Here is a 16,775-nt window from a genome sequence, read left to right on the forward strand (position 1 = left end):
CAATTTTTGTAACAATTAAAGCCGATTTAAGTTTATGATGTGCTATCAACATGAGTAAACATTTCTTTCGATATTATGACAGTTCAATGTCTCCTAGTTGACTTTTTGTTGTAGGTATGTAGGTACCTAAAATTAGTAGTACCGTAAATTTTCAGCGATCAAATCAGCTAAAACGGGCCTGAAAGCAAAATTAAAGTGGAATGAGCTGTTCCTTTGTTGCGGGTGTCGGCGGGTCGGAACTTTCGATAATGCATGCATGGTATTAATTACAAAGTTGCCGATTAAACCGCCATTTTCAAGATAGATTAGCGGTGGGAGAACTTTTCTTGTTGGCAGGAAAGATATCGTTAATCACAGTTTTAGAACATTATAATGAGTAACTACCGTTATTAAAATTTGCACTGGTGTTTTGGCGATAGATAGGAAGTTTAGATTAGAGCAACTAGAAACTATTTTACTTACCTACGACTATAATTTGATCCCATAAATTCTATTCTAAGGTGTTTGAAGGAATTATATTAGATTAGAAATTATTATTATTTTAAGTGGCTCTTACGAACATTTCGAGAGTTAATTAATTCTCAAAGGCATTCACCGCATTTATAATCCAGAGAAATGTGTTATTAGTACGTAAACAAGTTCATTAGACGCTACTAATTACTATGTAGGCACTCGCCGCGCCCTGGGGGACGCCTGAACGAATTACGACTTGACGCGAGCTTCGTGAATAGGACTGTGATTTTTTCGTTTACAACTTCTCTTAAATGTGTTCTTTTGAAGATAGTCTCTCATGTCTCAAATCCTAATAAAAACACGTTTATTTAGACACTTTTTTGGTTTTTATCATCTTAGGTACCTACTTACCAATTTTACAGAAAGACGTAAGCAGAAAAACGTCTCTATCTACTTTCGTACTTCAGTGAGTTTCTCCGCCCACAACGCTCATGGACGTGATTTTTATTTTATAAGTACCATCTTACTACGGGACTAGTACTACCGAGATAAGGGTCTTTTATATCTATAGGCAAAATTATATTGCACTACAAAACAGATTGTCTAGTCCTTAGATCCTTGAAAAGGATTTAAGGATTATGAGGACGCATAGACTCGAGCCTTCAAGGGTTTCCTTTACGCAGGACAATCTTAGCTGCACTATAAAGCTAAAGGCACTGCAAGAGTTTCATCCCCAAGATAAAAGGACGCGAACTGACGCGTGAATACCGGCGGCCATTATCCTGAATCCAGGAATAATCCTTCCCAGTAATTACAGGTGGCGCAATTAGAGACGCTTCCTTCGGGAGCTTCCGTAGGAAACAATTTGAGGAGATATTGTGGCGCCGTGTGTGTGATGTGGTCTGCAAGGCGAGTTTCACCATGGTTTACGATTTGTTAAAAAATACTGTAAGTTGGGGGTAACGGTTTTTTAAACATTTTAATTATACGTGGCTGCTGCTGTTCGTCCATTGTTATGAAACAAATAGTAGAGTACAAAAAATCCTCTAAAAAGTTATGTGACAAAAGTGGTAACTTGATTGTATTTATTTATTCATTTGCATTAACATATTCAGCACATACAAACATTACAATACATGCATTCATACATTAACCCTCTAAGGTGTAACAAAAAACGTAGCGCTACGTGAATAAATTCATTTGCAGACATTTTAACACAGTCACACCAACTTTTTAGTTCACTCATAGTTTACTGAAGGATGTAGGTACTCTCACGGTGAACCCTAGTAACTAGCAGTAAGTTTTGGGTTAGTAGTTGCTAATCCTTAGTTAAATGAAGGGTTCGGCTGTTATACCAACTTTTTAGTGAACTCATGGTTCAACTGAAGCATGTCCGCTTACAACAAACCCTGCAGTAACCTATTTGGGTTTTAGTTGCTTTTATTCTTTAGTTGAGACCACGCGGTCGATCGCCAACCCGCTGGATAGACGCCATCACAAAGGCCACTGAGTCCACCACGGTCCAGTGTACTCGACGCTTCTAACCGTCAGAAATGGAAGCACATCGCCAGGAGAGCTCGTCAGCGCAACCAAGACCACTCTGACAAGAGTGCCCAACTAAGAAGAAGAATCTTGACTTAAAATCAAATGTTAAATTTAGTGTGGTGTGGCCCGCCCTGTAAACTGTCAGGCTGAACGCTGCTCTTCCGGCGCTAAGCCGTGAGCGCGTCCTTGTGTTTGCCGACGTCTGACTTTTTCAGCGCCAGATGCTTCAAAGGACATTTCATATAAGTCGTGCACACGCGTCGACTCGAATAGAGGTAGATAATAAACTTTAATTGTATTATGTATGTATATTTTAACGCGTCGCTTTTCCATTCTGACACTAATTAATTTCATAAAACTAATTTATTTTTGAAGCACTTTTACACGTCCCAGTATTAACCCTACCACTGCTTCGGGATAATAAATCGGCCAGTGCTGAGAAGAAGTAGCGCAAGAAACTCAGTCACTATTGTCAGCCTCTTTTTCAACGGGTTTACGGTCTTTGAAATATAAATAGTTATAAATATTGATGATAAGTTTTTAGATATTACAGTAGTACGAAATTACTAGAGACGTACCTGGGCACTGTATATTTTATTTATAGACTCTATCTATTTATAAACACTACAGTTTGTTTCTATTACTGTAGTTTGCTCAACTTGAACTTTACTAAAAGCAATTCGCTGAAGCGTTTAATTCGGAACTCAAGAGGCCGAGAAACTTTTCTAGCGAGCCACCGTTTACTTAGCTTCTAAACTACATATTTCCATCCCGTGAATAATGTAGGCCCAGTGAGGGGAAATAAGCCATCCTGTCCCGCGCCGTCCCATTTGTAGTATTACTTCATTACTCGGAGGAAACTTAGTTTGGATCCAATTTGTCCGGAGTGGGACACTACCTGAATCTTTTACAGAAACTTACACGCCATTTATAACGTGGCCGGATGAGACGAGCCGCGTCAATCGATTGGATTAAATTGGAAATGAAAAGATCATTCTACCTAACTAATTTAATTTACTTTCAGGGTTTCCGAAATTACTAGAGACGTACCTGGGCACTGTATATTTTATTTATAGACTCTATCTATTTATAAACACTACAGTTTGTTTCTATTACTGTAGTTTGCTCAACTTGAACTTTACTAAAAGCAATTCGCTGAAGCGTTTAATTCGGAACTCAAGAGGCCGAGAAACTTTTCTAGCGAGCCACCGTTTACTTAGCTTCTAAACTACATATTTCCATCCCGTGAATAATGTAGGCCCAGTGAGGGGAAATAAGCCATCCTGTCCCGCGCCGTCCCATTTGTAGTATTACTTCATTACTCGGAGGAAACTTAGTTTGGATCCAATTTGTCCGGAGTGGGACACTACCTGAATCTTTTACAGAAACTTACACGCCATTTATAACGTGGCCGGATGAGACGAGCCGCGTCAATCGATTGGATTAAATTGGAAATGAAAAGATCATTCTACCTAACTAATTTAATTTACTTTCAGGGTTTCCGAAATTACTAGAGACGTACCTGGGCACTGTATATTTTATTTATAGACTCTATCTATTTATAAACACTACAGTTTGTTTCTATTACTGTAGTTTGCTCAACTTGAACTTTACTAAAAGCAATTCGCTGAAGCGTTTAATTCGGAACTCAAGAGGCCGAGAAACTTTTCTAGCGAGCCACCGTTTACTTAGCTTCTAAACTACATATTTCCATCCCGTGAATAATGTAGGCCCAGTGAGGGGAAATAAGCCATCCTGTCCCTCGCCGTCCCATTTGTAGTATTACTTCATTACTCGGAGCAAACTTAGTTTGGATCCAATTTGTCCGGAGTGGGACACTACCTGAATCTTTTACAGAAACTTACACGCCATTTATAACGTGGCCGGATGAGACGAGCCGCGTCAATCGATTGGATTAAATTGGAAATGAAAAGATCATTCTACCTAACTAATTTAATTTACTTTCAGGGTTTCCAAATGATTTAATTTCACTCAAAGGAATTAAGTAGGTAGATACGTGTAAGTCTTGAAAACAACTATAAGTGTGAAAAAATGTCTAAAAAAATATAAACATAAGTATGTGTCTATGATTACATAACTACGTTAAATAAACGGAGGACTTACAAGACCTACTTAACCAATAATTTCTCAGAACAAAGGTAAGTAAATATCGTGACAACAAACCATTTGTATCGATCAAGCCAGCAAAATAATACGAGTTACTCACATCACACATTCGTCTATTTGAGGGAGTAATGAGTAGTACGTAGCTAACTGGTAACTAGTTAAATACTTTAATAGTTTAATTATTTTGGCGGTTTACTATTGGACTTTTGAACAAAATTGCACTTGCAAAGTTTGGTAAAAAGTTAGCTTCAGGGGGTCTGAAAGTATACAATTTTTGAAAGCATTAATGAATGAATGAACTTTATACTTCAAATTCTACCTTTTCAGGTATATTATTCATAAATTACACTAATAATAATATGAAAGGATTTGTACATTGTTATAAGGCACAGCACAGATCAATTTTAATATCTAAAAATAGTAAATAATTTCAAAATCAATCTTACCGTCCGCTGTAACAAATTGAGTAATTCTAGGAAGCTACCGAAACTTAGAGAAACGCTCTGAATTCTGCGATGAAACAACTATTAGCTATTTCCAAAGGTTACTGCGATGGCGAAACATCTTGATTAATTCGGCTATAACCGGATAAGCTGTTGCCACGAAGCTCAGGCGACCTAATTTCCTGAATGGCAAAAACTACTCCCTAACAAATGTTCGTCTAAATGGCCTCTAGCTTTGACATAGTTTCACTGAAAGTGAACAAGAAGTATTTCACATTGAAAAAGCTGGTACGAACTATGGCGGTAGGTAAATTAATTTGTATTCATTTTTATCCGTTATTGAAACTACGTAATCGCCGTTACGGTAATTTCGTAGCTCGTAGTCTCGTAGATGCATTACTACGGAATTTGTTAACGTAGACCGTAGCATGCTACGAAGCTACGAGCAAGCGAACGTTACGAATCTTGCAATTAGCTTTCTACGAAAATTGCAGTTGTAATTTACATCTGTAAGTGTAAGGTATTGTATTTATACGTCTTTGGAGCTTTGAAAACGTGATAAACTCGTATAATCTCATTTACTTAATAAATATTGTATGATGGTTTTCTTAACGAATATCTAGGTATTCGATGTCGTGTCTAGATTCAGCAGATCTGTGTAAAGTTGTGACCATTAATTCCGGGGGCGGCTCGTCCGTAAGACCAGCGCGGCCGTCTTAGCGACTGATCCCCAAAACTGATCGCTGTGGCGGCCACAATGCAGTTGGATGTTGGTAACCAATTTTAAACGATTTGTATAGTTATACTTATCTTCGTTATGCTAAATGAATCATAAAATAACATCAATTATAAGATAGTAGTAAATCAATAAAAATTTTAATAATAAAATTGGCTTACTACTTAGTTTAATTTGAAAACAACCCAAACTTTTTTTAATTGGAAGTTTAGGAACAAGTCAATTTCCCTCAACGCTGTTGTATATATGTACCGCAGTATGTCTATAATTACGCTTGGCTAATGAGTTACTGGCTATATCCCTATACTGTACAATAATAAAATAAAGTACGCCCGTGGCGGACATCTAAAATTAAACCACTTGACCAATTACTGTATTAACGTCTGGAACTATGTGGCGTGCCATGGAATTCTTGTTAACTGATGAAATTATTATTGTTTTATTGTAGCTGGAAAGTTACTTGAAGAACTACAACGGACAACGGTAAATCCAGCCTTTGCAGTTTGCCTACAGTATGTATCGCTAATACAATTACTTTTCACCAACTACTGTTCCAGGCTACACGTAAATTGAGAGTGCATGCATATCACTACTCAAGTTATAATTTGGAACTAAGCGACCTGCAGCTAAAACTAGGGATATTCGATATATAGCCTGACCAGGAACATAAAAACCCTGGCATAGAGGCGCGTCAATTGCATTTGATAGTGCAACACTGAGTACAGTCGTACCTGTGTTAAATTAATAGGCTAACTTTATGTATCCTACGTTTTTTTAATCTCATTTACTTAATAAATATTGTATGATGGTTTTCTTAACGAATATCTAGGTATTCGATGTCGTGTCTAGATTCAGCAGATCCGTGTAAAGTTGTGACCATTAATTCCGGGGGCGGCTCGTCCGTAAGACCAGCGCGGCCGTCTTAGCGACTGATCCCCAAAACTGATCGCTGTTGCGGCCACAGTGCAGTTGGATGTTGGTAACCAATGTGATTTTAAACGATTTGTATATGTACTTATCTTCGTTATGTTAAATGAATCATAAAATAACATCAATTATAAGATAGTAGTAAATCAATAAAAATTTTAATAATAAAATTGGCTTACTACTTAGTTTAATTTGAAAACAACCCAAACTTTTTTTAATTTGAAGTTTAGGAACAAGTCAATTTCCCTTAACGCTGTTGTAATATGTACCTCAGGATGTCTATAATTACGTTTCGCTAATGAGTTACTGGCTATATCCCTATACTGTACAATAATAAAATAAAGTACGCCCCGTGGCGGACATCTAAAATTAAACCACTTGACCAATTGAACTATGTAGCGTGCCATGGAATTCTTGTTATTGTGAACCTTAATGTTTGACAGAAGAATAGTACTGATGAAATTATTCTTGTTTTATTGTAGCTGAAAAGTTACTTGAAGAACTACAACTGACAACGGTAAATCCAGCCTTTTGCAGTTTGCGTACAATATGTATGTATCGCTAATACAATTACTTTTCACCAACTACTGTTCCAGGCTACATGTGGACTGAGAGTATGTGCATATCACTACTCAAGTTATAAGTGGGAACTAAGCGACCTGCAGCTAACTGCCGGTAACTGCGCTGCGCCCCGCTAAGTGCAGGATGCGATCCTGCAACTTTAATGGAAACGGACTATTATAAAAACTACCAGTAGTTACGGTGCTCTTTAACTGAACAACAATTTATGTACCTAGATTTTATGATAAAATACATTATAAATCAGCTTGTAAATGTATGCCTACATTATTTAGTAACGAATGCAAAAGTGACTTGTCGATTTTGTGATTCAAATCTGCAACGGCGCTTGGTCTTGGTACCTACCTACTGTAATTCAATAGGTTCTTGAAATTGACATTTTTATGGCACGTGAAGTTATTTTTAACCAACTTCAACAAAAGGAGGTAGTTCGGTTGTTTTTTTATGCACACCGATTACGCCCAATTTTTTTTGATTGATGCGGATTAGTGTTGTTTGTATTCTTCTATAGGGGCTCGAATTTGCGAAGCTCTACCGATTCTACGCATTCTTTGGTTGCTTTTGCTAAATAGTTTCTATTAGAGATGAAACGGATATCCGGTAACTATCCGGTAGGCCGGATATCCGGCCTAATTTTACTATCCGGCCGGATACCGGATAGTAACTCACTATCCGGCCGGATACCGGATAGTAAAAAACTACGACAATTTTCTATTAATAAAATGAAATACATTAATATTATCAATAAAATGGCTTATAATAATGACGGTTTTAATTTAAAGTCCAAAAAGTTACAAAAAAGCCATATTAAGGCCTTTCAAAAAACTAATTTCTTTTTCTGGGCTATTCACTCTAATGACGAATACATAAATAGTAAATATCTGTAATGTCGAAATATTGCCAAAATAAAAAAGGCGATCTTTTTAGGGTTCCGTAGTCAAATGGCAAAAAACGGAACCCTTATAGATTCGTCATATCTATCTGTCTGTCCGTCCGTCTGTCCGTCCGTATGTCACAGCCATTTTTTTTCGAAACTATAAGAGCTATACTGTTGAAACTTGGTAAGTAGATGTATTCTGTGAACCGCATTAAGATTTTGATGCAAAAATAAAATAATAATAATAAATATTGGGGGCTCCCCATACTTGGAACNCTCTAGTGACAAATACATAAATATTAATTATCTGTTAATGTCGAAATATTGCCAAATAAAATTAGTGATGTACAAGGCTCGAGGCTTCCGAGTCCTTTTGCCGAGAGCTCAGAGTCGTTTACAGGGCTCGCCTCGTTTGTCAGCGACTCGGAAGTCTTTTTTAGAGTTCGAGCCTTTTTCGGGGCTCGCCTCGTTTGTATGAAGCTTGGAGTCTTTCGCAGAGCTCGAGCCTTTTTGAAAGCCCAGTTAACTTTTGTGTTAAGATCGTTCTATTTAATAAAACTGCAGAAATTCTGATACCTACAATAAAATACATATTTGAAAAACGTTTTTCACAAAAGGACACAAATCAAATAATGACTACATACGATTAGAATTATAACTTTTCCCAACAAAATAAAATATAAGTAAATTTTAAGAATCTTATAACTAAAATCAATGTAGGTGATGTTTTTTTATTTTTTTCGAAGATTTGAGCTCTTTTGAAGGTTCGAGCTCTTTAGAAGGCTCGAGCTCTTTTTTAAGCCTCGAGGCATGGCTCAGAGAGCTCGCAGCTCGGCTAAGCTCGAGGCACCGAGCCTACCGAGCTCACTGAGTCTTGCCATTCTACCTCGAGGCTTCAAAAATAGGACTCGACGCCTCGAGTCTTGTACTATCACTAAATAAAATAGGCGATCTTTTTTTCACTGATGATGGTCTGATGAATGACATGATGCAGTTCAGTCAAATTATGCAGCAAGTAAACTAATTTAATTTTCGCTATTCAATCACACACTCACGATGGCAACCGAAATCGCCCGAATTGATCTGCCTACTAGACAAGTGGCAAAATCTGACATTCTATTCGGACGGATTCGATTTTCAAAAAGTTTTACTAGTCTAGTCTATTAATAGACCTACTGGTCGCGTTCGAAGCACCTGTGCGGCGCTAAACTCGTCACGACATGCAACGAGACAATGGGCCAACTATCCGGCCGCCGGATATCCGGCTATCCGGCCTAGCAGCTGGCCGGATATCCGGTATCCGGTATCCGGCCAAACAACTATCCGTTTCATCTCTAGTTTTTATGTTCCTGGTCAGGCTATACATCGATTTATTGAAAACATCGATGTTTACAATGCGATACATCGAATGGATCCGATGTTTTGAAAAGCTATTGAAATACTCGATGTATCGATGTTTTTAAGTTTTCAGTGTTAAAACATCGAATCGATGATAACCAATTAAAATTTCATGAAACTCAAGTCTGACCACTAAAATTTTAATTTTTATTTTTTTATAAATATTGGGGGCTCCCCATACTTGATCTGAAACTAAAAATTTTTTTTTCGTCAAACACATACGTGTTGGTATCTATGGATAGGTCTTCAAAAATGATTCGATATCATTGGTTTCTAAAATACTTTTTTTCCAAACCGAATAGTTTGCGTGACAGACGCTTCCAAAGTGGAAAAAAGTTAGTCCCCCCCCCCCCTCTAACTTCTAAAATAAGAAAATAAAAAATCTAAAAAAAACATATGATGTCTATAAAAACTACCAACGAAAATTGTTTTGAACGAGATCTAGTAAGTAGTTTTGTTTTAATACCTCGTAAATCGTAAACCGCTTATTACCGCGTAATCTTTCATACTTATAACTTAAATAAAAAATAATAATTTTAATTTCATAAATCGATGGTACGGAACCCTCGGTGCGCGAGTCCGACTCGAACTTGCCCGGTTTTTTTAATAATAAAATGCTTAAATTAGTTTATTATAATTATAAAAAAACTTAAAAAAGTACTCGATTTATACAAAACATCGATGTTTTCTTCCAATACATCGAAAGAAATCGATGTACAGTTTCAATATATCGAATCGAAAAAAACATCGATGTTTTTTCAAAGTGGACACCCCTAGCTAAAACTGCCGGTAACTACGCCCCGCTAAGTGCAGGATGCCGCAACTTAAATGGAAATGTACTAATAAAACTACCAGTAGTTACGGTGCTCCTTAACTGAACAACAATTTACGTAGATTTTATGATTAAATACATTATAAATCAGCTTGTAAATGTATGCCTACATTATTTAGTAACGAATGCAAAAGTGTCATTCGAATCTGCAACGGCGCTTGGTACCGACTGTAATTCAGAAGGTTCTTGAAATTGTCATTTTTATGGCACGTGAAGTTATTTTTAACCGATTTCAACAAAAGGAGGTGGTTCGGTTGTTTTTTTATGCACACCGATTAAGTACGCCTAATTTTTATTGATCGATGCGGATTACTGTTGTTTGTATTCTTCTATAGGGGCTCGAATTTGCGAAGTTCTACCGATTCTTTGGTCGATTTTGCTAAATAGTTTCTATCCCCACGTTTATCTCACACCACTAACACTCGCTTTAGCGTTGCGTTGAAAGCGGGAGCTTAAGAACAATCGGCATTAACTGCGAACTAACGGCTCTTGGCTGCAATGAGCGTTTGTCCCACGCGGCGTCATCTCAAGTGGAATGAGGAGTTCATAGCGCGTACGTAAAGTTCCTCATTAAAGTTTGTAATATCTTGTACTCCAGTTTAATTAAATATTAAAAGTCTGATATCATTCTTGTTCTGACTTTGGTTTTACGTAAACACAAGGGAGAATTTTAATGAATCTTGTTTATGAATCAGACATGAACATACTTTTCCAAACTTAGGCGGACTTTGCAGGCAAACAAGTCTAATATTTAGGGAAGTAAATAAATATGATAGAACTGATGCTGCTTCATTTACAGAATTAAATATTTTATTTTGTATGTAAGTACTTACATAAAATAGCACAACTAACTCTATCTATCTGTGCTAAAAGTACTCTACCTATCTTTGCCAAGTGCCAAGTGCAGTCAGAGACACCGGCTCAAGAACAATCTGTGGTAACTGCCGCGGCTAACGGCCCTTGGCCGCAATGAGCGTTTGTCTCGCTCTTCTCAAGTTGGAGTCGGAGTCCATGGCGCGTGTAACGGATCTGAGTTAATACTCAAGTATGGATTGCTTGGTACTTTGGCGTTTTTTTTTTGCAAAATCATTACTTGACTATCATGGACTGATTTCAGCTAGTAAATCGTTTTGCTTTAAGTCTTGCCGGTTTATTTTTTGTGTTAAGTTTTAACTACACAAGGCACTTGGCAACTAAAATGGTATGTTACCTAATTACTCAGTGATCGATCAAGAGGAACAATTTACATTTCCATTCTACGTAAATTAAAATAACGAAACGTAAACGTAGTAATTAACTTTACCTACTTAATTGACTTTCGTTGTAATTTTATAATGCTTTAATTCCTATTTACTCACGAAGTAAATTTGAACAATTTGCTGACCCAAAAGAGCTCTAAATCAAGCATTTGTCAACTGTCCGCAAAGATAACAATTCATTATTTTCTTTGCTGCCCAAACAGCCAGCGTAATAACCACCCAATCTCGTTAATGTGCTGGCACTTTACTCAAAACTGCGCTCTATCTCTACCTGTTTAGACTCTAAATGGTTATTACCCGTTTGACCCGCTTCGTGGCTATCTTCGCCACGATATTTTATTCAAAATCCAGAGCGGAAGGTAATTTCGCCGGCTAATTACTAGGCCGTCCCCAGCGAGCCAAGCTGGTCTAGACCAAACTTCGTTCCGGCTAAATTACACGGATTGTGCTTCTATTTGATGGGATAATAGTAACTTTCTGGGTCGCTTTGACAGTTTAAATAAATTAACGGAGTATTAACATTTGGGAGTGGGTGTTCTTGGAAGATAAGCTGGAATGTAGCCGCTCGCCTGGTATTCCCGCTAATTTGTTTGCATAGTTCCCAGTCTATTTGGAGCTGGTATTTCGTTTTAAAACTACGAGATTTGTATTATAAGATCTGGGTTAAGTTATTTTGTGGTAATGGCTTTCATATTGCCTGTAAGCTATCTATTGTAGTGGCCTCAAGCCAGTGATAGGTACCTACTAACTGAATTTAGTTTATGCTGTTTATGACCTAAAAGAAATCGCGAAAAAGAGCCGTTGCGATACCTGGCATGGTGCAACAATGTATCGTGCACGTAACAACCACTGTGTATAGCAAGAAAGAAACATTTACTAAATCACCTAGATTAGAGAAAGAGATTTATGTACTAGACCAACGTTTATGTATTGCTGGATCGAACCCGCGACCTCAAACGTAAGTATTAGAGTTCTCACTTTACCAAATTGATCGTGGAATAGAGACAGACAGCAATCGCAATAAAGATATATGAAAATGGCTGTGATGATGGACGACTTTCCGCGTCTGTGGAACAATCGGGCAACTAGCTGTAGGCGGTCAAAGGTCAGATCAAACGCCATGTAGGATGACTAGCGCCTTTACGTAGAGTTGACCACACATCATACTCGTAGTACATATAGGCACATTTTTTTGCAATACTAGCTTTTTCCCACGGCTTCGCCCGCGTGAAATAAAATGATAATCATCGTGATAATCAACAATGATACTGTAAAGTTTTATCAAAATGCGGTCAGTAGTTTTTGCGTGAAAGTGAACTTTCGCATTTATAATATCAGTAGGAATTAGTAGGATGGATGGACCTAAATCTTTTTCTTTTGGGTAATAAACGTAAAGGGAACGGAGTTTGTTACTTTATAATTATTGCAAGATGAAAGAGATACTATGAGTAATATGAGCGGTTGAACTCAGCTTAGTTTAAAACAAAATAAAACTGCATCCATTGACGTGAGCTCCGCCATTATAGTTCAGCTGGTTACCAACAAGCCACCAACATCGGATACTTTGTTAACGCAATTTTATGTTCTCGGATATTTTAACACGTCTGAACGACGTTCGCATCAGAAGTTAGTGGCTGCGTTACCGACAACTTGTACATTACGCCATTAGGCGACCATTACAGCGATCCATCACTGTCGGCGATAAACAAAACGAGTTTGCAGTTTCTCATCTGAATGTAGTCGGGGAGCCGATGACGTTACAACAAAGGCGAGGCTTCGAAAAGCTTACAGTTTACGCTCTAATAATGCAGCATCAGTCATTACTTTTAAACTACAAACCTGTTAGGCATTTTCTAAAACGCTGGATACAAATTACATTCTATGTGGTCGTTAATTTTCTCTCGATTTCAGACAATATGTTGAAGTAATGAAAACTATGAGCATCATTATTTTGCGTTATCAAATTGGCAGGGTTCTAAAGTATGTATATCCATAATTTTTCGCATAATCTAATGCTCTAACAAACAAATTAATATGTTTTATTTATGTCTCACCTAGATTATAATTGCCTCGTTCTGAGGGTCAGCTCCCGGCCTAAGATCGCGTGAGATTTAAACTTTGTCATTTGGTGCATCTGATGCGCTTTGGATAGTGGATTGGAAACGTCTGGATTAAGTACACTTGAAAGATGTATTTTTTACGAAAGTACGAAAGCTTTTGTCTGGGTTGTTAAAAGAGTGTTTTCGTTAAGTCGTAAGTAATTGTCTTATTTTNTTTCTTATACTGCGTGCGGTCGTTGCGCGTGCGCACAAAGGAATGAGACCGCTCGGACACCGAGCCCACAGCGTGGTAGGGGTGGGGTTGCCCGCTCTTTTGTTTTTTACTACTACTGCGCTGAATATTGTGTGCGGATTGGCTTGTCGTACAGGGGTACTACATGGTAAAATAAATCTCGGAGGCGAAAGCAGGATAATAACTGTAATGTATTCACAACCCGTATATATAGCTGTCATCATCATCATCAACAGCCCTTTACAGTCCACTGCTGGACTATGAGCCTCCTCCACTATAGTGGAGGGTTTTGCCATAATCTCCACGCTTGGCATATAGCTGTATTATGATAATTATTTTATAACCCATGAATGCAATAAAATTATTGTATTGAGTACCTATTCAATCTGTTTCCCCTTTCAAACTAGTGAAATAAATTCCAAATATCGTCTACTAAAACCCAGGCTACCCCGTAAACCTATTTAGCCGTCCGGCAGGTTCTCCAATAACTTACCTACATGTTTCCGATAAACGATTCCCTCCGCGCCGGATTGCCGGGCTGTTATCCCGCAGGAATTTAATATTGAGTCAAGACTTCATGCAGACCAATTAACTTGCATGCCTGGAGCTGTCGCGCGATATATCGTCCGCCCGGATACCGGGGCACTGGGTATTTTTCACTTTATCACTGTTCCCAGCCGAGGGCACACTTAGTATTCGAGGCTGCGTCACTCTCATGGTATCACGGCAAAGAGGAATACCCTTTTTATTGTCCGAGCCTTTCGAAGGCCAACTGATACTCGCTTCGCGTAATACTAATATCGTAATGTATGCGGGTATTAAGAGAAATCAATTTTTGCTTCTTACCGTCCAGTGTCAATGTGACAGTAATGTTTTTTTGGTCATAGACAATATAATTATTTAAAGGTGAAAGGAGTTGCCAGTTTTTGTGCATGTTACGAAAATATTAATATTTGATTTTGATTTTAAATGGGTATTTAAGTACACCTTGTTTAAGATTAATTATCAGATTACGACTTAAGTTATGTAGAATAAAATGATAATAACATCATGTCAAACACGATGATAATAAAGTTATCAGTGAAATAAAAAAAACAACTAGCTAATTAAAATACGTTTGGTATATTTTTTGTCGTATCTTTAAAATATGGCCAATATGCCCATTGCCCATCTCTACTTCAGAAGCGATCCGTTCGGAGCCAATAAATAAATGGATTGCTCTGTATTGGCATTTGGCTATCGGTCGAGAGTTAAGCTACCTGCGCTACATTCCACCGTGTTCTTGGAAGCCCAGCCAAGCCCACTCTCAATGAAACAACACTTTCAAATACAAAATAAAAACATTTTATTGGCGTTTTCAAACTAAACATTTAAAACAACATTTCACTTAATGCTAAAGGTTATTAAATATAGGTTTATAATAATGTTAAAAAATTAACTCGATATAATACTTACTCCTATATTCTCACAAAGTAATTATGCAATATTTGAGAACTTAATAAATAAATTGTTAAAATAATATAAATAAAATACATAATTTATCTTTGACACATTGACTAGATCAAAAAAGGAATGATTTTATTGCCAAAATACTTCAATACTGTATTATTATTTTGCGTTTTACCAACACAATGAAGTATTGCACTGCCCGAAATCGTCAGTCTTCTAAAATACATTTAAATAAATAATTTACCAAATAAACGTATGATACAGTTAATGTTTAAAATATTACACGATGAAAATGAGAAGCAATAAGCTCACATAAATACATTGCTGACGTGAAAACAGTAACGAGCAATTTTATGATCATACACTTTGCTTGAAATATAGCTAGATTAAAAAAACGGTTTAGAGAAACATTTTCTCAACATTAATAAAGCCTCAAAAGCCGAGTGAAAATTATCCACACGTTAAAAATATACATGAATGACTCTAATATATTTTCGGAGTTATAGGGGCGTATGATTGTATAATATTAAGAGACAATTTTTCGAAGACGAGAACTTTGTAGATGATTTGCTATGATGACTCAGATCTAAAGTACAGGCACGATATCACATTATTGATCACTGATGTTTAAGTACTCGTACATATTTGTAGTTAATACTCAACTTTCTTCACATTAANGACATTAAAAATCTTCTGCCCCTTTTCTACAATGAAAATACCGAATGAATTTTGCGAATCAAAAATGTATGTATACGAAGAATCAACAGACACTATGAGCGTACCTACATTCCTACCATCTTGAGAAAGATTTGATTATAAAACTCTACCACTTTACCCTAGATGTGACGCTAATAACCTTTGGGTGAAGGTGATAGATGAAAAGTCTCTTAAAAATATATATCGTGCTACTTTATATGATTTGATGATATGAAAGATAGGTAAATACGGTTTATTCACAGATTGGTCCTTACATTCGACTAGTGGGTGATCTTTGGGATACCTAACGTTTTGGCAATGGATAAAATAAGAATTTCGATTTGAATTTATTAAGTCTTTACGCGATCGATATCGGTTTACGCTCTAGCATCGTATTTGTCGACTAATCTATTACTATCCGGTGAGTCGTCAGCAAATTTGATTTCGTTAGACGAATCTGACGTTTCATCAGCGAATTTCAGGTCGTTGAAGTCTGTTCTCTTGAGGGTGTCGGCGTTGGTTTCTCGGGCGGTGTCGTTGACTCTTTTTAAGGTCGACGAGTCGTGGTCGGGTTTTTCTTTTCTGTGGACTTTGACGGGTGATCTGTTGAGGGTGAGTTCTTTCATGGGGATGGGGGGGTCGTCTTTTTTCTTTTTGTTTCGCTTGTTCATCTTGGGGGAGGCTTGGAGGTCGGTGGCGCTGAAGTTGAGAGGCGGTATGAGGCCGCGGTCCCGGCGCCTCACAGATTCGCTGGAGGCGGCGCGGAGTTCAGGGTTCCTCTTGAGAGTACTAGATGATGGTCTCTCTTCCGGAGACTCGGTGTTGCTGCCGGGGTCGGGTCGGAGTTCTTTGGGCAGGATTTCCTGTGGGAAAATTATTAATTTCAATTATCCAATCGCAATTTCTACTACTAAAGCCCGGTCCGTGAGCACGTCGAATTTTGGCCAATGACCCCTAGCTACCCATCCTTATCGCTCACGCGTAATTATATTGCTGTCGCGACCGTGAGTGTGCGAGCGCGATAGCTACGCGCGAGCCATAAGGATGGGTAGCTAGCGGTCATTGGACAAAATTCTACGTGCTCACGGACCGGGCTTTACTGCTGTACAAGTAGTCAACAATTTATTGTGCAAAATTTTCGGCTTCTTTGCGTCACTTTTAA

General features: G+C 37.7%; 1 protein-coding gene across 1 annotated transcript in view; it reads right to left on the reverse strand.

The window, feature by feature from the left end:
• Window positions 1–15,093: 15,093 nt before the first annotated feature.
• The window catches only part of gogo (thrombospondin-1 like protein golden goal), a 101,339-nt gene continuing 99,657 nt past the window's right edge, over window positions 15,094–16,775 (reverse strand). The window contains exon 17 of the mRNA XM_028316121.1: window positions 15,094–16,476. Coding sequence (XP_028171922.1) covers window positions 15,991–16,476 — 486 coding nt within the window. The 3' untranslated portion in view covers window positions 15,094–15,990. The remainder of the gene's footprint in view (window positions 16,477–16,775) is intronic.

Source organism: Ostrinia furnacalis, unplaced genomic scaffold (assembly GCF_004193835.3).
Source record: "Ostrinia furnacalis isolate ACB-3 unplaced genomic scaffold, ASM419383v2 OfSCF5438, whole genome shotgun sequence".
Taxonomy (NCBI): Eukaryota; Metazoa; Arthropoda; class Insecta; order Lepidoptera; family Crambidae; genus Ostrinia; species Ostrinia furnacalis.